The sequence below is a fragment of the Hemitrygon akajei genome, chromosome 6 (genome assembly GCF_048418815.1).
Source record: "Hemitrygon akajei chromosome 6, sHemAka1.3, whole genome shotgun sequence".
NCBI classification, from domain to species: Eukaryota; Metazoa; Chordata; class Chondrichthyes; order Myliobatiformes; family Dasyatidae; genus Hemitrygon; species Hemitrygon akajei.
Window position 1 is genome coordinate 91,870,876 of NC_133129.1, and position 21,260 is coordinate 91,892,135.

The 21,260-nt window shown below is 42.6% G+C and overlaps 1 protein-coding gene across 2 annotated transcripts in view; it reads right to left on the minus strand.

Moving 5' to 3' along the window:
• LOC140729269 (vigilin-like) overlaps positions 1-21,260 on the minus strand; it is a 211,851-nt gene that overhangs the window by 65,697 nt on the left and 124,894 nt on the right. For both annotated transcript variants that reach the window (XM_073048850.1, XM_073048851.1), the window contains exons 10-13: positions 20,137-20,241; positions 14,453-14,531; positions 8,175-8,314; positions 1,813-1,917 (exon numbers count right to left, since the gene is read on the minus strand). In XM_073048850.1, the coding sequence (XP_072904951.1) occupies positions 1,813-1,917; positions 8,175-8,314; positions 14,453-14,531; positions 20,137-20,241 (429 nt within the window). The remainder of the gene's footprint in view (positions 1-1,812; positions 1,918-8,174; positions 8,315-14,452; positions 14,532-20,136; positions 20,242-21,260) is intronic.

A 21,260-nucleotide genomic window follows, 5' to 3' on the forward strand; every position in this document is an offset into this window, starting at 1 on the left:
GGGTCCATTGCATTGTATATTAATGATAGAGCATGACTACGAAAGTGGCATGATTAGGCACTTCGCAGATGACATCAAAATTGGTGGTGCGGTGGATGGTGAAGGAAGGTTGTCCAAGGTTACAACAGGATATTGATCAACCAGGAAAGTGGGCCAAAGAATGGGAGGTAGAATTTCCCATTCCTATTTGGTGCTGCCTTCCAGTGGTTGATCGGTGGGATGACAGGCTGGATTGCCAACGTCTGCTCACTGCCGGGAAAACGTACCATCAATTGAGGGACATGTTGCTCTGTCTTGGACTACATATGTTTTTGTTTTTTTTTGCGTGAATATGTTTCTTTGCTCGCTATTTTGATGGTGTTGTGTATGCTTTGCACCTTGGCCCCAAGGAACACTGTTTTGTTTGGCTGCATCTATGTATGGTTAAATGATAATTATACTTGATTTGATTTGAAAATTTGAATGTGAATGATGCATTAAACTGACAGACAGACATACTTTATTGATCCCGAAGGAAATTGGGTTTTGTTACAGCCACACCAACCAAGAATAGTGAAGAAATATAGCAATATAAAACCATAAGTAATTAATTAAAAATAAGTTAATCATGCCAAGCGAAAATAAGTCCAGGACCAGCCTATTGGCTCAGGGTGTCTGACACTCCGAGGGAGGAGTTGTAAAGTTTGATGGCCACAGGTAGGAATGACTTCCTATGACGCTCAGTGTTACATCTAGGTGGAATGAGTCTCTGGTTGAACGAACAAGAGTAGGGCATGCACAGTGAACAACAGGATAGTGTTGAACAGAGAGACTTGGGGGTAAAAGCACACCGTTCTCTGAAAGTGATGACACAAGTAAACAAGGTGGTCAAGAAGGTATATGGCGCTTCTGTTTTCACTGGGCAGAGGGCTGAGCTGGGACATTATGTTACAGATGACTAAGATGCTGCGAAACTGCACCCAAAATGTTACATTCACTCTGGGTAGTGATATTCTTGGAAGGATGTTATTGAGCTAGAGAATTGCAGAAAAGAGTCACAAGGATTTTGCTGGGTCTGAAGAACTTGAGTTACAATCAGAGATTGAATAAGCTGGGACTTTTCCCCGAAGTGAAAGAGTCTGTGAGGGGTTTATAAAACCACAAAGCAGATAAATAAAGTGATACTCACAGCCTTTTTCTCCCCAGAGTAGGGGAGTGTAAAACCACTTCTCCCCAGAGTAGGGGAGCGTAAAACGAAAGGGCGTAGAGTTAAGGCGAGAGGGGAGAGATTTAAAGGGGACCTAAGGGGCACATTTTTCCACACGGGTGGTGATGTATATATGGAACAAGCTGCCAGGAGAAGTGGTAGAGCTGAGTACAATTGCAATGTTTCGGACTGAGACCATTCCCCTCCACAGATGCTGCCTTACTTGTCAAGTTCTTCCAGTACTTTGTGTACATTACTCAATATTTCCAGCATCTGCAGAATTTCTTGTGTTTATAGTACAGTAAGCCATTTTGGGTGGAATGCTTGAAGGGCCTGTTTCAGTGCTGCTTCATTCTATGACCCTATGTTTGGCAATGATTCAGAAAGTACTTCATTGCCTGTAAGGTGCTGTCAAATGACTGAAAGGGATATAGAAAAATACTATAGGAACACATGCTTTTCTGGCTATTCAGCAGGCAATTACAACTTTGAAAAGGGAATTGGATAAATATTTGTAAGAGAAACTTGTATAAATGTGAGGATGGAGGAAAGGGAGAGTGGGATAAACAACAGAGATCTTCTAAGCAGTGTGCAGAGACACCTCCGTGTAGAATGAATGACCTCACCTCAGGAAACTTGTCACGGATCTCTTTGATCTTCTCTCCCTTCTGACCAATGATGGATCGGTGCAAACGCTGCTCGATGATCAGGTCCTTGGTCCGCTCGTTTTCCTAGTAATGAGGAAGGAGTTCAAACACAGAGTGGTAAGCCAGATGTACATTCCTGTTGGCATCTGCTTCTCCCCACTGGCCCTTTTAGAAACCCATTTTTATGTACCCAGATATATGTGTAGTTTCCCCATTTATTCATTCTGTAGGAAAAATGCCTGTGAAAAATCTAGCAGAGATTAGTACCCAAGCAGCCAAATCATTTGCAGTTCCTTCAGACTCAGAATCTGAGTTATTGTGTTATGTAGTCACATAAGACCTTAAGGTATAGGAGCAGAATTAGGTCATTTGGTCCATCGAGTCTGCTCTGCCATTTCATCATGGTTGATCCATTTCCCCCTCAGCCCCAGTCTCCTGCCTTCTCCCTGTAAGCCTTCATGCCCTGACAAATCAAGAATCTGTCAATCTCTGCCTTAAGTAAACCCAAACACTTGGCCACCACATCCGCCTGTGGAAACGAATTCCACAGATTCACCACTCACTGGCTAAAGATATTCCTCCGCATCTCCATTCTAAATGGTCAACCCTCTATTCTGAGGCCTCCCCCCACCGGAGGAGATATCCTTGCCTCATCCATGTCTGTGCCAGTGGTGTAGTGGTATCCACACCCAGACTTTGGAACAAGTGATCCTGGGTTCGAATCTGGCCTGCTCCTTGCACGTTTTTCATTCCTGCTGAGTTCAGTGTTGATCTAGCAACTCAGCCTTGTAAAACAGATAAACGCTAAAAGAAATGGCCAGGTTGCCACCAAGTGTGCTAAACAAGGTGCAGGGAGGAACTTCTCTCCACGTCCACTCCATCGAGGCCTTTCAACATTCAATAGGTTTCATATTAAAAGCAGAAGGAGTTGATCCAGCCCTTTGAGACTATTCTTCTGCTCAAATGCATCACACCTGACAAAATTCACAAATCACTTCTCCTTTCTATACATCCTATACCTGGCACCTTTATCTATAGATAATAGCTGATATTATAGCACAATAAAACTCTCATCTGATCCCTTGCCAGTATTTTGGGGGAGAGTATACCAGATTTATATGACCCATGGCTCCATTAGATCAGTTTATTGTCATATAACCAGGGTGCAATGAAATTGCTTGTTCGCGTGAAACTCGCAGAGTGAACAGGTTACATGGGAATAATAAATATAAGAAATACCACAATGAGTGTTAAACAGTAACATGGTACAAAGACTGGTGCAGAATAAAGTAATGCAAAACATCCAAAGTGGTTGTAATGTAGCCTCAGGATTCACACCACCAGGTCCAGTAATTGTCATTATTCCTCCATCACAGAATGGTTCTTGTCACATCAGTGAACTGTTGCCATTACCTATGAAGACTTTCAAGGACTCTTCATCTCATATTCTTGATATTTATTGATGATTTGTGTTGGCCAAAGTAAATTGGAAGGAGTTGCTAGCAGGGATGACAGCAGAACAGCAATAGCTTGAGTTTCAGGGTAAAATGGAGAAGGTACAGTATATATATATTTCAAAAACAAATAAATACTGAAATGGGAAAATAGTACAACCGTGGCTAACAAAGGAAGTCAAAGTTAATGCAAAAGCAAAAGGGAGGGCATACAACAAAGCAAACTTTAGCAGAAAGAAAGAGGACTGGGAAGATTTTAAAAACCTACAGCCTAAAAGAATCATTAGGAGGGAAAAGTTGAAATATGAAAGCAAGCTAGCAAACAATATCACAGTCGATGGAAAAAAAGCTTTCTCAAGCATATAAAAAGTAAAAGAGAGATGAGAGTGGAAATAGGACTGCTAGAAAACAAGGCAGGAGAAATAATAACAGGGGACAAGGAGCTGGCAGATGAACTAAATGAGTATTTTGCATCAGTCTTCACTGTGGAAGACACTAGCAGTGTGCCTGATGTTGAAGGGTGTGAGGGAAGAAAGTGAGTGCAGTTACTATTACAAGGGAGAAGGTGCTCAAAAAGCTGAAAGACCTAAGGATCATAAGTTACCCAGAACAGATGAACTGCACCCTAGGGTTCTGAAGGAGGTAGTCGTAGAGATTGTGGAGACATTAGTAAAGATCTTTCAAAGATCATTGGACTCTGGCCTCAGGTATGGGCATAAACAATAAATAACAAGATAAGAGTCCTTAAAGTAAGATCATTGATTGTGGAAATATCTCAATAGATGAGTGTAGTTTCCCCTTTTGTTCAAGAGCCTGATGGTTGAGGGGCAGTAACTGTTCTTGAACCTGGTGGTGCAAGTCCTGAGGCTCCTGTACCTCTTGCCATGGCAGCAGTGAGAAGAGAGCATGACTTGGGTGGTGGGGATCTCTGATGATGCTTTCTTATTACAGTGCTTCACGTAGATGTGCTCAATGGTTGGGACGGCTTTACCCGTGATGTATTGGGCAAAATCTACTATCCTTTGTAGGATTTTCTGCACAAAGGCATTGGTGTTCCCATACTATGTCATAATGCAGTCAGTCAATACACTTTCCACTGCACATTTATTGAAGTTTGCCCAGGCTTTTGATGTCGTGCCGAAGCTCTGCAGACTCCTGAGGAAGTAAAGGTGCTGTCTTGCTTTCGTTACAATTACATTTATATGATGGGTCCAGGACAGGTTCTCTGAGATGGTGACACCCAGGAATTTAAAGTTACTGACACTCTCCACCTCTGATGCTCCAACGAGGACTGGCTCATGGACCTCTGGTTTCCCTCTCATGAGGTCTATAATCAGTTCCTTATTCTTGCTGACACTGAGTGAGAGGACGTTGTCATGATGCCACAGCCAAATTTTCAATCTCCCTCCTGTATGCTGATTCATTACCACATTTGATATGACTCACAAAAGTGATGTTATCAGCAAACTTCAACATGGTGTTGGAACTGTGCTTAGCCACACAGTCATAGGTGGAAAATGAATAGAGCAGGGGACTAAGTACACATTTCTGTGGTGCTCCTGGAGATTGTGGAGGAGATGTTTTTACCAACCCAAATGGAGTGGTTTAGCAGGACATCTAGAATCATGCCCAGCTGGATGACATTGGAACAGCGGTCCTCATAAATAAACGGCTTTATTAATATTAAAGAATTAAAAGAAGCATTGCTTAAAAATTGGGATAAAAGGAGAGGGAAGGGAATTGTAGGGAAATATATAGAAGTGATAGAAGGACTTTATGGTGTTACGTACCCCGTAACTGGGTGTCAGACCAGCAAAGATAGAAGTATCCGTTGGAGTCTGGTGGTACCAAACTAAAGGTGTTTATTAGTAAACTACACAATACAATATCAAAAATGCAAATATACATATAAAACAAGTTAGCAGTAATAAACCTAAAAGTGTAGGAATAATAATAATCAATAAACAAGCTATCGATGTCTAGGGGTAAATGAATTGTCATAGAAAAGTATAAAGTTCAGTTCATAAATGCTGAAGTTGTTATGGTTGTTGTGTTGAAATCGTTGGAGAGAGAGAGAGAGTGAGGGAGAGGTAACAGCTACAGCAGCCAAACCTTCCTTTGCTTTCTTAATCCGTCGTATCGTTGTGGTCATTCAATTATGACCCCTCTGGTCTTCAGCTAGACTGTTCTTCTGTGGTGGACTCGTCACTCTGGCATGAGTGGACACACACACAAGTCCGCACCTGCCCTGCTGCAACACTGTGAGATTTACTGACTGATCTCCTGGTTCGGTCTTCAAAGCCCCCACCTTTCTGTGGGTTCCCAACACTCAGTCAGTGTCCACTGGTGTGTCTGAAGGGTGTCTCTCCAGACCTGTCTTTTATCCCCACTCACGGGGTCTCAGCTATCCATCAACTCTGAATGACCGTGTCCATCAAATCAGGCCACTCTTGCTATCTCCTGAGGAATGTTAACGAGCCAAGTACAGTCCTTGTAGTAGAAAGTAAATAATCCAGGAAGAGTCTTAATACAGTTAATCAACAGTCTCTCTCCCCCTCTTATCTGTAGCAAATGTTCTTGCCTGTGTTTTGTCTCTCTCTATCATGAGCAGCATAGCAACAGCAATAGTTCATGGTTCTCAGGGAGTGGGGTTGGGAATGGTTAACTCCGCACCCCATTGTCCATCAGGTCTGTTCATCACTCATAACAATGAAAAATTCAAATAATAGCACTGGAAAAAAATGAGCAAGGACATAGGAAAAAGACTATAATCAAGACTTCTAACCAAGGAGCAATGGGGGGGGGGGGGGTGGGTAACATGATTCCCAAATGTTCTATTAACACAAACTACAGTGGATAAACAACACATACAAAATGCTGGAGGAACTCAGTAGGTCCGGCAGCATCTATGGAAATTAGTAAACAGTCGACGTTTTGGGCTGAAACCCTTTTTCAGGAGTCAGAAGAAAATTATAAGCCTTAAGGATGATTATACTTCTTTCAAACTCTCCCACTGCAGTAATTTACAGACTTTAAATGCAAAGTTCAAAATAAATTTTATTATCAGAGTACATATATGTCACCGTATACAACCCTGAGATTCATTTTCCTGTGGGCATACTCAGCAAATCTACAGAGTAGTAACTATAAACAGGATCAATGAAAGATCAACTAAAGCATAGAAGACAATAAAAAGTACAAATGCAAATATAAATAATTAGCAATAAATAATAAGAATATGAAATAACAAGATAAAGAGTCCTTAAAGTGATATTATTGGTTATGGGAATATCTCAATAGATGAGTGTAGTTTCCCCTTTTGTTCAAGAGCCTGCTGTTTGAGGGGTTGTAACTGTTCATGAGCCTGGTGGTGTGAATCCTAACGCTCTTGTACCTTCTACCTGATAACAGCAGGGAGAAAAGAACATGGCCTGGGTGATGGGAGTCTCTGATGATGACTTCTGCTTTCCTGTGATAGCATTTCATGTAGATATGCTCAATGATTGGAAGGGCTTTACCCATGATGGACTGGGACAAATCCACTACCTTTTGTAGGATTTTCCATCCGGGGTAGGGGGAAGGTCACTTGTATACTAGAATTTCCAGAAGACATTCAATAAGGATGCATGTAGTTGGGGAAAATGTATTGACAGGATAGAGGATTGGTTAACCAACAGAAGGCAGAGAGTTGAAATAAATGGCTTTCCCTGGTTGGTAGTCAATGGCAAGTCAGTACTATATATCGTAAACCGCAGTTGTTCATGATACACATTAACGATTTGGAAGAGAGCACCAAGCCGACCAAGAGAAGTGTATCTAGGTTTGCTGATGAGACTAAAAAGTGTGGAAAAAGCAAATTGTACGGAAGATACAGAGAGTCTGCAGAGAGATATAGATAAGTTAAGTGATTGGGGAAGGGAGGACAATGTTGGTAAATGTGTGGTCATCACCTTCGGAAGGGAAAATAGAAGATCGTTATTATTTAAATGGCGAAAGATTGCTGCCTGCTATTGTACAGTGGGATTTGGCAGAGCTTCTGCATGAATTGCAAAAGATTAGTTTGCATGTAGGTGCAACAGGTTATCAAGACGACAAATAGGATGTTGGTATGTTGTTAGAGGGATTGAATTTAAGAGCAGGGAGATTATGTTGCAACTACATAGGATATTGAAGAGGCCACACCGGGACAACTGTGTGCAGTTCTGGTCTCCTTACTGCTATCAAGGGAACATGGATCGGGAAATTTATACCTTGAGATAACGACAGAGCAAAGGGGGTGTTGGATTTCTTTTTCTATTTGCACAATGTGTCTTCTTTTGCACATTGGTTGTTTGTCAGTCTTTATTTACGTTTAGTTTCCATAAATTCCGTTGTATTTTTTTTTTCTCCTCAGGGTAGTAGATGATGACATAGGTATATGTACTTTGACAGTAAATTTACTTTGACTTTTTTTTGTATTTGCACAGTTTGCCTTCTTTTGCACATCAGTTGTCAGTCTGTGTGTGCAGTTTTTTATTTATTCTACTGTATTTCTTTGTTCTATTGTGATTGTCCACAAGAAAATGAATCTCAGGAAAGTACATGGTGACATATGTGTACTTTGGTAAAAAATTTGCTTTGAACTTGGACTTGGAAGGAGGAAGAGCCGGCTTTCTGTCTCCTTCCAGGCACCAGGAAGTAGTTTGCTCAAAGAGGCGGTTGAGCCCAGGGAGCAGGGAAATTGAGTTCCTGTGAATTGAGTCAAGGATTTGTGGTGAGAGAGTGCCTGAGTGAAATGTCAAGAGAGTAAAACAGTTACAAAAAACGGAAGAAGTAATAGGGAAATCAGTAGTAGTAGGCTTGTGTGTGATATAAGTCAGATTGAAAGAAATAGAAAACCACAATTACCATTCTGACCACCATCTCAAGCAGTTCCTTCTTGGCCAGCTGGACGCCTTGTGGATCTCCCTCAATCCGAACCAAATTGCTCTTCTCGTTATCTGGTGGGATGCGCACGGACACCTTGTACTGCTCCTTGATACGATTTACTGTGAGAAAAATAGAGAGAGAGAGGTGGTGTGGTGTTAGGGCAGAGGAGTGAGGAAGATAAAAATCCAAGCCTTTTAACAAAAGTCTTAGGCAGACATATATAGCTAGGGTGCCTAAGACTTTTGCATAGTACTGTACTAATTTTATGGATTGCACTGTACTGCTGCCACAAAAAATCACAGTTCACGGCAAATGTGAGTCATGATAAACCTAATACTGATATAGGTCTCTATTGTGGACTGAGAGCGGGAAGGGGGCAGGGAAAGGGGAATCATGGTAGGGTAAAGGGGAAGTGAAAGGGGAGGGAGTGGGAAGCACCTGAGAGACATTATAGAAAATAGACAATAGACAATAGGTGCAGAAGTAGACCATTCGGCCCCTCGAGCCTGCACCGCCATTTTGAGATCATGGCTGATCAACTACTATCAATACCCGGTTCCTGCCTTGTCCCCATATCCCTTGATTCCCCTATCCATCCTTCTTGAAAGCATCCAGAGAATTGGCCTCCACTACCTTCCTAGGCAGTGCATTCCAGACCCCCACAACTCTCTGGAAGAAGAAGTTCTTCCTTAGCTCTGTCCTAAATGACCTACCCCTTATTCTCAAACCATGCCCTCTGGTACTGGACTCTCCCAGCATCTGAAACATATTTCCTGCCTCTATCTTGTCCAATCCCTTAATAATCTTATATGTTTCAATCAGATCCCCTCTCAATCTCCTTAATTCCAGCGTGTACAAGCCCAGTCTCTCTAACCTCTCTGTGTAAGACAGTCCAGACATCCCAGGAATTAACCTCGTGAATCTACGCTGCACTTCCTCTACAGCCAGGATGTCCTTCCTTAACCCTGGAGACCAAAACTGTACACAATACTCCAGGTGTGGTCTCACCAGGGCTCTGTACAAATGCACAATCCTATCACTGCTATCTAGATATGCCACTATTTCATCCTTAATAATGGACTCTAGCATCTTCCCCACCACCGATGTCAGGCTGACAGGTCGATAGTTCTCTGTTTTCTCCCTCCCTCCTTTCTTAAAAAGTGGGATAACATTAGCCATTCTCCAATCCTCAGGAACTGATCCTGAATCTAAGGAACATTGGAAAATGATTACCAATGCATCCGCAATTTCCAGGGCCACCTCCTTTATTACCCTAGGATGCAGACCATCTGGACCTGGGGATTTGTCAGCCTTCAGTCCCATCAGTCTTCTCATCACCGTTTCCTTCCTAATGTCAATCTGTTTCATTTCCTCTGTTATCCTATGTCCTTGGCCCATCCATACATCTGGGAGATTGCTTGTGTCTTCCTTAGTGAAAACAGATCTAAAGTACTCATTAAATTCTTCTGCCATTTCTCTGTTTCCCATAACATTTTCACCCAATTCATTCTTCAAGGGCCCAACATTGTTCTTAACTATCTTCTTTCTCTTCACATACCTAAAAAAGCTTTTGCTATCTTCCTTTATATTCCTGGCTAGCTTGCGTTTGTACCTCATTTTTTCTCCCCGTATTGTCTTTTTAGTTAAGTTCTGTTGTTCCTTAAAAACTTCCCAATCATCTGTCCTCCCACTCACCTTAGCTCTGTCATACTTTTTTTTAATGCTATGCAATCTCTGACTTCCTTTGTCAACCACTGTGGCCCCTTTCCCCCCTTTGAATCTTTCCTTCTCTGGGGGATGAACTGATTTTGCACCTTGTGCATTATTCCCAAGAATACCTGCCATTGCTGTTCCACTGTCTTTTCTGCTAGGCTATCCGTCCAGTCAACTTTGGCCAGCTCCTCCCTCATGGCTCCATAGTTTCCCCTGTTCAACTGCAACACTGCCACCTCCGAGCTGCCCTTATCCTTCTCAAATTGCAGATAAAAACATTCTGTAATGATCAATAAACCAATTGTTTGGAATCAGATGACCTTGCCTTGTGTCTCAGGGCTGGGTGTGTCTCCACCCCCCCGCCCAGCACTCCTTCTCTGCCACCTGTCCCACACCCATGCATAATGTTCCACCCTTGCCATTCCCAACATCTTTTGCTCCTGCTAGATCTACAAACTCGTTCTCTACTCCACATTGACAAGTACACTGCTGAAGTCTGAGAGACCCTAGTTATAAACATGTGCCTAAGGCTTTTGCACAGTACCGTGAGTTGTTACAAGTTTTTGTAACTCCACACAGACAGGGAGAACTCAACAGATATTTGAGGGGATTCCTGCCTAGGGAAGGCCCGGTAATTTGTAGGAAAATTAATTAAGAGGGAAAAGGTAAAAAAGTACAAAAGGTAGTTAAGTAAGTAGACCAGTCTCATTGTCATTCTACAGACAATTTATTTATTTATTGAGGTATGGTGCGGAAAAGACCCTACCCTGCCCTTTGAGCTGTGCTGCCCAGCAATTCCCCAATTTAATCCCAGTCTAATCACAGAACAACCGGTACATCTTTGGAATGTGGGATAACACTGGACCACCCAGAGGAAACATACAGTCACGGGGGGAAGAAAGTACAAACTCCTTACGAGCAGCAGCAGTACTTTAACCTGGATCACCGGTACTATAAAGCTTTGTGTTAACCACTGCAGTACCTTGCATGGAATAGAATGTTGTGAAGCAACTAAGAATATCAGATTTGGACAGAAAAACAATCTGAAACAAAATGGGCTGCTGAACCATAAGGACAATATAAAAAATGAAACAGGTCCTTTCCAAGACCTTTGCCTTATCTTTATCACTGGAAAGTGGGATTAATCTCTTAAAGACCTAATTTTCTAGGATTAGCTGGAAGCACCATCATCATGTACCATGTCCTATGGCATAGGTGTTCATGGTCTCATAACCGTGAGTATTATTGGCAAATTTTTTGACAGAAGTGGTTTGCCATTGCCTTCTTCTGGGCAGTGCTTTTACAAGATGGGAGATCCCAACCATTATCAATACTCTTCAGAGATTGTGGTCACATAATTGTGGTCTTGTAATCTGCCCCAGCGGCTCATAGGACCATCCACCCCCTGCTCCCATGGCTTCATGTGACCCTGAGTGGGTGGGGGGGGGGGGGGGTCTAAGCAGGTGCTACACCTCGCCCAAGGGTGACCTGCAGGATAGCGGAGGGAAGGAGTGTCTTACACCTCCTTTGGTAAAGGCATATCTCCACTCCACCACCCAGAGTTGGAAGTAGGGGCCTGTAAACCCATTAATCTGGCAGCAATTATTAATAAGATAAAGCTCAAGGGATCACAGGGTGGCCCTTTTCCTCATCAGGAGAGCAAAGGACCTCTTGAGGAAACTCAATGCAACGTCTGGCAAAGGAGGTCTCACAGTTTGCTGGAACCCCTTCCTGTGACAAAGTTGCAGTGCACTAGAGACCTGGATTCCAACCCAGCGTCTGGGAGAGAGAGAGAAAGCGAGAGAGAGAGAGAGAGAGAGCGAGAGAGAGAGAGAGAGAGAGAGAGAGAGAGAGAGAGAGGGAGGGAGGGAGAGAGGGAGAGAGGGAGAGAGGGAGAGAGGGAGAGAGAGAGAGTTCTCCCTGTCACCTTATGTCGTCACACATCACAAACCCATGTCAGTTGGGGGATAACTCACCATTGAGGGGGTGAGGGGTAGAATCTAAGGGATCTAAGGGTAATTAAGTGGTTCGTTAAGGTTCTTATAGCTGGGGGTGGTAATGGAGACAAGCTCCCACTATCTATTAAATGCTCCTGATGGTGTGAAACCAGGTCCAGCTCCTAGCCATTACACGTAACTTAGCTACTAAGCCCGGCGGAACTATTTCTACTGACTGAAGAGGGAAAAGTGGGTTACTGGTGCCTTAAAACCAGTCGCTTCAGGCAGATGGGGCTGGTCAGCTGTGGCTGGCAGCTCACCTAGGAGAAGGAAAACTCGGATCTCACACCTCCATTGCCTTACGGCTATACTCACTTATGGGGAAGGTTTCGGGAGTAAATCCTGAGGGAAAAATTCTACAGCCGGAGTCCTACATTGAGGACAACACTGCTACTGTTAAACTCTATCGGTCTCTGCTGTTCCACAGGGTTCATCAGATGCATTTGAGGGGCGAAGCTTGCTACGTGGGCAAGAGCTTGCTCTCCACACTTGACTGGACTGGCCTGTGTATCTAGACAACTAGGACTCCACACCCCTGCTTGACCATGACCACCAGAGGCCTACTAATGTAGATTAGTGTAGATGGGGGGGGGTGGGAGTGTTGATGGTCACTGCAGACTGTGGGCCAAAGGGCATGCTTCTGTCTCTCTCGAATGACTTTCTGAAATGAACTCTATTAGGCTAGTGGATGCCTAGCAGTTGGTGCAATCCTTTACAGTGCCAGTGTGCTTGTGATCATGTGGGTCTCCTCTGGCTGCTCCAGCTTCCCCCCACATTCCAAAGACGTACAGATTAGGGTTAGTGAGTTGTGCAGGCCCTGGAAGCATGGCGATACTTGTGGGCTGCCCCCAGCACATCCCCAGACCGTGTTAGTCGTTGATGCAAAATTTCACTGCACGTTTCAATGTATCTGAGAAAAATAAAGCTAACGTTTATTCTCTACACGGCCAAGGTATAAATGCCATGAAAGTGAGTTTTTTTTTTACAGCGGTAGCACAGCACATTACAAACATGCCAAACGCAAGTCAAAATAAATATAAAGGTAATCTTTATAATCTTAAAGCTTAAAGCAAAAACACTACCTTAAAACTATCCTCCCCCAGGCAAATAATCTGACCCCCCCCCCACACCTCCCTCTATCTATTGGATCCATAACTTTAGTGTAAACACTTTATAACGCTGTTTACATTGTAAATACATGTTGGCATTTTGCACATTTTATTTCACAACTGTATTTTAGCCTCTAGCTTTATTTTTTATATAATTATTTTATTCTATATAATTGTTGGAAATAGAAATTGTCAAAAGGGCATAAAAAAGAAAGACTGTTTAAATGAGTAACAAATTATGTATTTAAATGAAATACTGAACGGATTAGAACACTACCAATACATCTACAGTATTATAAAACAGTGTATTCGTTCCCAATAGTTATCGACAGAGGAACTGTGCACGCTGCCAGTTTCTATTGGTTTACTGTAAGTAAACAAAATCTGCGCTGACACCTAGTGCAGATAATAGACTGCTTTCAGACAATTATGTCCTCCAAACCTTTATTTTAGTTGTAAAATTCAAGGTGATTGTTGGTAGCTTAAAATTTTTCCACAGTTCCTAACTTGTTGAAGTTATGAGATAGTTTCAATTTCATTCATGTCTGTTTCTGGTATCTCCAAGTCTGAATGCTTGAAATTACAGTGAGCAAAGCAGTTCCGAGTTGTCTTATTGCTTATTTCTCGTCAACTGTCAGTGACAAAAATCACTGCTTTTTGAACGCAAACACACACAACTGGCGCTATTTAAGAACTGTTCACTCTATGCACGGTGTAGAGTCCAAATGCCACACAAGTGCACACAACTGGCACTAGTGCAAAACAGTTGAGTAATTCTCCTGCCCGAGTTCAGTGGCAGAGTGTCCCAAATAAGGGAGCTCTGGCTATCTTCTTGAAGGCCCAATTAACTAGAGTCCACTTTACATGTAAGTGTATATAAGGGGAATAAAGTTGACCCTTGATCCTTTATAATCTTTCAGTAAGGAACCACGTAACAGATTGTTCTGAAAGGCAGGATCTGTGATGTGAGTTGGAATTCCCTGCAACAGATGGTATTTCCATCAGGAAAAATGTTGCTGCTAACTATTTACGGATGCACTTGGAATTCACTCACCTAGGATCAGTGTATGCTGATTTTCCTTTCATTATATGACAGACATACAGGAGCACTGATGGGAGAGGCAGAGAGAACAGCCAGTTGGGAATTGGGGAGGGAGAAGGGCATCATCTCGCCAGAAGAGAGTGAGAGAGGTTAGGGGAAGTTTTGTTTGTGAATTTTGAGGACAGTCATGTAAAAGAAGGAAATGCCTGGTCAGAAGCAGAATCTTTTGAAAGGGAAGTGGATAAGTATTAGGGAACTATAAAGAGTGTACAAGGAGGCCAGGGCAAAACAATTAGGGAGAGTATAGATACTGGAGGAGCTCGCAACAATGGGCTAGACGGTGAAGTCCGCGTGCCCGCACTTTGACCAATGGCAAGGACCCATGAAAGGACTTACTGTTCGTTCCGTTCTTCCCAATCAGATGACGGTGGAACTTTTGGTCGACTGTGATCTCTGTGTAGTCCATTCGGCTCAGCTGGAACAGAAAAACAACACAACAGAGTGACTGCGAGCCTGGAGAACTGGCTCTGCTCAGGTCAGCCTTTGGGAAGGGAATAAGAGTTGGTGACTCCATGTCCAACTAGAAATGACTCCAGCGAAGAGGTGAACATTCTGACAGCCCCACTGAGCTTGGATTCTGTGACACTGAATGGACAGAGTGTGCCATGAGTCTTGGCACAGATATCTCACGTAGCTCTCAAGGGTGCCTATCCAATTCCAATGAGGGAAGGGTGTTTGAGGGAAGAAAGTGATAGCCCTCACAGGTTGGAGGTGGATTTCTCTTTGAAATCTACTGAATGTTGAAAGGACTTGATAGGGTAGATGTGGAGAGGATGTTTCCTATGGTGGGGGTATATAGAACTAGAGGGCACAGCCTCAAAATTGAGAGGCGACCTTTTAAAACAGAGGTAAGGAGGAATTTTTTAGCCAGAGTAGGGAATCTGTGGAATGCTCTGCCACAGGCTGCAGTGGAGGCCAAGTCCGTGGGTATATTTAAGGCGGAAGTTGATGGTTTCCTGATTGGTCAGGGCAACAAAGGATATGGTGAGAAGGCAGGTGTATGGGGTTGAGCAGGATCCAGGATCAGTCATGATGGGCTGAATGGCCTAATTCTGCTCCTGCGCCTTATGGTTAAAAAAGTGGGTGGTGTGACGTGGAAACATTAGAGATTGCTGGAATTTGGAATCACAAACATTCTGCTGGAAGAACTCAGCGGGTCAAGCAACATCTGTGGAAGGAAAAGTACTGTCACGGATTTGGGTCAAAACTCTGCATCAGAAGCTAACGGAACAAATATCCAATATCCATGACGGCACGAAGCAATAATTGACTGTGGAAGGTTGTTTGTCAGACCGGAAACCCAAGAAAGATGTGGTGTGTGGAAAATGCAACAGGAATTACATAGGCCAGACAGGACATAAACTCTAAACTCATTTATGGGAACATAAACTGGCAGTACGAAGACAGGATCCCTTACCGCTGTTCTCAGTACATGAAAACCAAGGATGATACCACTTGAACTGGGACACTGTGGAGGTTCTAGTGCAGGGAAACATGAAGCACTCATGGCAACTTTTAGAAGCGTGGTTCTTTTCTGATAACTCCATAAACAAACATATCAAAACAGACACCACCTACAAACCTCTAAGAGCCAAAGAAATGTGAGCCAATAGAATTCAAAGCCCAACTGAAGAGGTAGCCAATCAGGGCTGAGGAAAGCGAATGAGGGCCTATATAAACGCGAGGACTTCCCCAGGGAGAAACACCAACAACGGTGCACTGAGGATGTCACCTCGACCAGCGATGAAATGTCTGCAAGCTAATTGCCAAGCTCGGTGAACACTGCAACATCAGACAAGTGGTATTTCCTAGTGATCAGTTCTAGGCCCATTCCTGTTTGTCATCCATGTAAATGATTTGGATAAGAACACACAAGGCATGTTCAGTAACTTTTCAGATGACACTAAAATAGATAGTGTCATTGACAGGGAAGGTGGTCATCAGGATTTACGGAGACCTCGATAAGCTGAGTAAGTGGGTTGAGAAATGGAAAGTGGAGTTTAAGTTTTCAACATCTCCAAGAGCAGCTTGGAAGACATTGCCTTTGGGTGCGGCTCTGCGGCTGAACTGACTCTGTGCTGGTGTCACTAACTGAGGCAATGCGGGAGAAACGGAACATCGTGACAACAGATGCAGCTGTCGGAGGCCTCCGTAGCCGGGTGATCACTCTCCCTCTCGATGGTGCGGAAGAGTTTGCCACCAATTCTTGGGTCAAAGAAACTCAGAATAAAAGCGACGCTGCAGACCATGACATTGTAACAGCAAGCTATTTGTTGGTCTCCCCTCTCACTGTGGAAGGGGGCGACACCCCCTCTGTCCCATGTTAGTGAGAGAGAGTGAATGAGAGAGAGACACACACACACATTGTGGTGTCGCAGGTAGACAGGGTGGTGAAGAAGGCCTCTGGCAAGCTGACGTTCATCAGTCAGGGCACTGAGTATAGAAACTGGAATGTTACATATACTGCAGTTGTACAAGTTATTGGCAAGGCCTCTTTTGGAAATGTCGTGTTCAGTACTAGTCACTCTGCTATAGAGAAGATGCCATTAAATGTGTTGAAGGGACTGAACCCGACGTTTAGAAACGAGTTAAGCGCAGGGCCTAAACGGAAAGGTCAAATATAGGCCGGATTGAGGTGTCAGGGTTCTAGGTCCCAGAGTGCATCAAAGCAACTGAACCCAATGTTTGAATGACAACGTAAGCACTGAGCCTTTTTATATAACTGGTTTCACAAAAGGATTAGATATATAGCAGACTGTTTTGAAGGAGGTATATTAATGTCATTTGACCAATTAAAGAATAAATATAAAATATCACATAACACTCTTTTCTGTTATTTCCAATTAAGGGCTTATTTAAGAGATAAACTGGGTCAAACAATGTTATTGCCGAAACCTAATGAAATAGAAACTTTAATTCATAAAGGAAAAATTAAAAAAAATATTTCTGGTATGTATAATTTGATTCAAAAACAGGCAATTAAACAAGGAATTCATAAGTCAAGACAAAAATGGGAAACTGATTTGAATATTAAAATTGATGAAACAAGTTGGTCAAGATTATGTCTTGACAGTATGACAAATACAATAAATGTTTGACTAAGATTAGTACAATATAACTTTTTACATCAAATATATATTACATCACAAAAAATAAATAGATAAACTCAAATTTATCTGATCAATGTTTTCGATGTAATCAAGAAATTGGTACTTTTTTACACTGTACTTGGTCTTGTTCTAAAATTCAACCTTTTTGGACAAATTTAAGAGTTTTATTGGAACAAATTATTGGAATACAACTTCCACACAATCCAATATTATTTTTACCAGGCGATATTGAAGGGATAAAATTAAAATCCAAATTGAATAAATATCAGAAAGAATTCATAAAAATTGCATTGGCAGTAGCCAAAAAGGCTATTGCAGTTACTTGGAAATCAGATTCATACTTAAGTATAGAACATTGGAAGAATGAAATTTTTAGCTGCATTCCACTTGAAAAAATTACTTACAATTTAAGAGATAAATATGAAATATTTCTGAAAATTTGACGCCCTTATTTACAAAAGATATGATTAAATATATAGGTGCTCCGAAGATAAAAATTATTGGTTATCTGGGGAAATAAATAAATATACATATTAAAGCTATTATGAACTCCGTGGAGCATGTGGGGATCTTTCGAAATCCAGGCATTCTTTCTTTCTTCTTTTTTTCTACAGGGATATGTTGGGGGGAGGGGTTAAGGGGAGGGGGGAAGGGTCGACAATTTTCTTTTTTCTTTCTGTACCTATTTGAAAATTCATTAAAAAAAAATTTTTTTAAAGCACTGAGCCAGATTGAAACGGTCAGGGTGTTGGGGCTTGAGACGAGGGTCATGTTGGTTCAGCTCATTGCTCGGCTCTGCACTGAACTAAGGGTCTGTGGATGGACTCTTGGACTCCAGTTCGCAACGCTATTTGCTTGAGTTTATTGTTTGCATGGTTTGGTTTCCTCTCTCTGCACATTGGGTGTTCAACAGTCTTCTCTTTGTTTTAATAGCTTCTTTTGAGTGTCTTTGTTTCACGGCTCCCTGTTAGGAGACGAATCTCAAGGATGTATACTTTGATAATAAACACACTTTGAAAAGTGCAAAGGAGATTTACAAGGATATTGCTGGAGCTCAAGGGACTGAGTTATGGAGAGAGGCACAGCAGGTTGGGATTGCTTACACTACAGCATAGGAGAATGAGGGTGATCTTACAGAGGTGTATAAAATCATGAGGGGCATAGATGGGGTGAATGTTCAAGGATTTTTCCCTGGATTAGGGAATCAAGAACTAGAGGGCGTAGATTTGAGAATAGAGGGGGAGAGATTTAATAGGAAACTGAAGGGCAAGTTTTTTTTCACCCAGAGGGTAGTCAGTAGCCCAATGACCTGCACTTCACTATCCATGTACCTGAAAATAGTTGAGGCAGGTATAATAACAACACTTACAAGGCATTTGGACGGGTACATGGATAGGAAGGGCTTAGAGCAGGGGTTCCCAACCTGTCTTACGCCATGGACCAATACCATGAAGTAAAGGGTCTGTGGATCTGGCATTAAAATCAAAAAAAGTCAGGATGGGAAATTGTTTCTTCCCTGAACTCCCTGCCTCATCACATTTGAAATGTCACAGGTTAATCTGCTTCATACCTTACAATATTTAATTTATACACTTCAGTTTGTTATTCATGTGTGATCCATCTATAGGATTTTATTTTTACCTTCATAAGTTACCGCGTGTTATGTGTACTACTGTGCTTTGTATCCTGATTCGGAGAAACATAGTCTCATTTCTATATACATTATATGGTTAGATTTATTATATACATGTATATAGTTAAGTGACAAGAACTTGACTTGACTTGACCCCAGATTGGGAACCTCTGCTTTAGAGAGATATGCGCAAAATGCTTGTAAATGGGACCAGCTTAAACGGGAAGCTTGGTTGACATGGACCAGTCAGCTCGAAGGATCATCTGTGCTGCATGACGGTCACTGGTGTGCCATGCCTTGTCCTCAGTGCCAAGACAAAAGTGGGCAGGGTCAGACACACGAGACAGTGGAATGCTTGGAGCTGAGCTGTGGGAGAAAGTCTCAGTGCTTCTTGACCAAGATAGAAGTCCAAAGTACACAGTATATGTCACCATATACTACCCTGAGGTTTATCTTTCTGCAGGTATTCACAGTAGAAAAAAGAAATACAACAGAATCAATGAAAAATTACACAGACTGACAATTACAACAGACAAACTTGCAAATAAATAAATGAACAAACAAATGAATACACAGATAGGTAAATAAATAAATAATACTGAGGGCATGAATTGTAGAGTCCTCATAAGTGAGTCCATAGGTTGTGGAATCAGTTCAGTGTTGTGGTGAGTGAAGTTATCCATGCATGGTTCAGAAGCCTGATGATTGTAGGGTAATAACTGTTCCTGAACCTGGTGGTGTGGGGCCTGAGGCTCCTGTACCTCCTATCCAATGGCAACAGCTAGCAGAGAGCAAGGCCTGGTGGTGGAGATCCTTGATGATAGGAAGGGTATATTGGTGATGACAACTTAAGTGAGTATCAGGCATTAACAGAGAGGCAAGGGCTCCTTATTCTCTGGATAACACAATATGGTGTCAGCAGCCCAATTAACCAAGGTGGGAAGAGGGTTCTCTTTGTTACAAGTATTTTATAATCAGCATCTTCCCACTGGAAATGGCAACTGTCAAGTAACGATTGGAAGTGTTTTGCTATTGCCCCACCCTAATCACAGGGGCTAACGCATAATACAGCAGGCACCCTGGGGCTGGCACAGTTCTGCAACACACACACACACACCTACTGTGACATGAGAGGGGGCTACTCTGGAAGACACTGGGTTTTGTTCAATGAAAATCACAAGCCAACGTGGAAGGTGAGGTGTAGAGCGAGAGTTGATTGACAGGAGCTGGGAAGTGGCTCTGTTTTTAGGGGAAGAAGTGAAGAACAAATTACTGACCAGATCATCAATGATCTCCTGGATTTGGCTTTGAGCAATTTCCACCTCCTCTGTTGGACCCTCCAGTGTGATTTTCTCATCTCCATCAGTGAACTCAATGTGAACCTGCAGAGACAAGTCACATATATTGCAAAGACACAAGTTACTATTTCTGTATTTCATCACAACATCAACAGAGGGCACTTTGGCCCATCAAGTCCACACCAGTGAAACAGACAAAATGCTGGAGGAACTCAGCAGGTCAAGCAGCATCTACGGAAGAGAGTGAACAGTCGACATTTCGTGCTGAGACCCTTCATCAGGACTGGAAAGGATGGGGAGAAGTCATCAAATTGCCAGATTCTACTACTGTCTTTGGTAACCCATTCCAGGCATTTACCAGTCTCCTTGTGTAAAAATCTTGCCCCTCACATAACTTTAAGCTTCCCTCCTCTAACTTCAAAAGCATGCCCTCTGCTACTTTTCCTTTTCCTGGAGGTAAAGGTTCTGACTATTTATCACGTCTCTCCTCAGCCACCAACTTTCTACAGAGAGCAACTCAAGTTTGTCCAACCACACCTCTTGGCTCATACTCTCTAACCTGATGTAGCAGGTTCCAAGGATACAAATCAATAGGGAGCAGAAGGTGGCCGCTTGGCCTCTCTGGTCCACCCCAACATTCAATATGAACATAGCTGATCTATTGACCTCATGACCTCAATTCCCCTTGCGTGCCAGATCTCCAGTGTTCTTAATTCCACAATTTCCAAATGTTTTATCGAGGTCCACCACCAAATTTCATCACACCTCCCTTTTAAATGACTAGCCTCTTTTCTTCTAACTACGTTTCCTTGTACAGGACTCCCACTTGTGTAAAGATCCGTGCCCAAAGATGGTGCAGTGCATTGGCCGGAAAGAACTACAGTCTACAAATCAGTGAACGCAAATGAATTATGGGCTGTGGAAGTAGACAAACTATTCTTGCCACATGGTTGAAGGAGATGGAGGCAGCCCTTTTGTGAGACTGTCCTTGCACCTCCCCATTTTGTGAACTGTTTAATGAACTGATCCTTGCTCTGGGATAACTTAATCCGAACAACTGAATGTGGACACGGAGTTTCGGCTAATGACCTGCTAAACCTGAG